This window comes from Orycteropus afer, unplaced genomic scaffold, assembly GCF_000298275.1.
Source record: "Orycteropus afer afer isolate SDZICR_OR568_19922 unplaced genomic scaffold, OryAfe1.0 scaffold00780, whole genome shotgun sequence".
NCBI lineage: Eukaryota > Metazoa > Chordata > Mammalia > Tubulidentata > Orycteropodidae > Orycteropus > Orycteropus afer.
Genome location: NW_006922367.1, coordinates 300,740 through 302,228, shown reverse-complemented (window position 1 = coordinate 302,228; position 1,489 = coordinate 300,740). Strand labels below are relative to the sequence as shown.

At 39.4% G+C, this 1,489-nt stretch overlaps 1 protein-coding gene across 1 annotated transcript in view; it reads right to left on the bottom strand.

Annotated features, from left to right (window-relative positions):
- CHM (CHM Rab escort protein) overlaps positions 1–1,489 on the bottom strand; it is a gene marked incomplete at its 5' end in the record, with an annotated part of 306,558 nt that overhangs the window by 21,840 nt on the left and 283,229 nt on the right. The window contains one exon of the mRNA XM_007957699.2: positions 514–612. Coding sequence (XP_007955890.1) covers positions 514–612 — 99 coding nt within the window. The remainder of the gene's footprint in view (positions 1–513; positions 613–1,489) is intronic.

Below are 1,489 nucleotides of genomic sequence, written 5' to 3'. Positions count from 1 at the left end.
CCGTGCTTACCTTGCTCCCAGAGACCTGGTCCCTCTCGGGAGGGTAACAAGGGAAAGTGCTCAGTGCAGATCAGTGAGTAAGCACAAGCACGCCCGTGCTTACCTCACTCCCGGTGACTAAGCACAAGCCCACCTGTGCTTACCTTGCTCCCGGGGACTAAGCACAAGCCCGCCTGTGCTTACCTAGCTCCCAGAGACCAGGTCCCTCTCGGGAGGGTAACAAGGGAAAGTGTTCAGTGCAGATCAGTGAGTAAGCACAAGCCTGCCTTGTTTCAGTACCTATGCTTTAACATTGTTGTTGTTGTTGTTGTTATGTGCCGTCAATTAGAGAGTGATTATTTTCCCATCTTTAAGAAGACGACTATGCTCAATCATCTTGGGGAAAAATGTGAGTACTTTTGTTGAATATATTACATTTCAGTTCAGTTTGCAGAAATCTTCACAAAATATCTAAGAGGAGTATAAAGGGTTACAGTACCTTTCCATCCCGAATCACTATATTTTATTCCTTACCTATCTCCATTTCGGTATACGGAATAAACAATTTCTGCACAATTGGTTCTAAGTCTTCTCTTGCTGTTTTTGAAGATGTACAAGTCAAATGAACCAAATCTGTTAAAAAAAAATATAATACTTTGAGTTCTTATTTTTCATCTATTTGTTTACCCATATTCAGAACACTGAGCTGGTTGCCTTGGGTAATAGATAAGTGACAGTTCCTGTCTTTAAGGAGTTTATAATCTAGTGATAAAGAGTATGTAAAAGACCTCTTTAAAGTGGTTAGAAGCAAAGATGTCACTCTGAAGTATAAGGTGAGCCTAACCCACGCCGTGGTTTCAATCTCCTCATATGCATGTGAAAGCTGGACAATGAATAAAAAAGTCCAAAGAAGAGTTGATGCCTTTGAATTATGGTGTTGTCAAAGAATACTGAAAATACCATGGACTGCCAGAAGAACAAATAAATCTGTCCTGGAGGAAGTGCAGCCAGAATGTTCCTTGGAAGTGAGAATGGCTAGACTTTGTCTCACCTACTTTGGTCATGTGGTCAGAAGGGACCATTCCCTGGAGAAGGATGTCATACTTGGCAAAGTAGAGGGTCAGCACAAAAGGAGAAGATCCTCAACAAGATGGAATGACACAGTGGCTACAATGATGGGCTCAAGTATAGCAAGGACTGGACAAGACAGTGTTTCATTCTGTTATACATAGGGTCACTCTGTGTCATTTGACTTGAAATCACCTAATAACAACAAAAACCATGACATTAGTCTATATGTGTTAAATAAAACCCAGAAAAAGTAACTGTTGATATTAATTTTGCAAAATTTACAGAGCATAAAGAGTTTAAGTTATTCTTATGGCATTCCTAAAGAGGGTGGATGAAGAATTGCTAAAAAAAAAAAAATAATAATAAAGCTGTTTAAACAAGACTGAAAGTGGAGTATTTACTTACCTAACAGAGTACACTTCATATACTTCAGATAGAA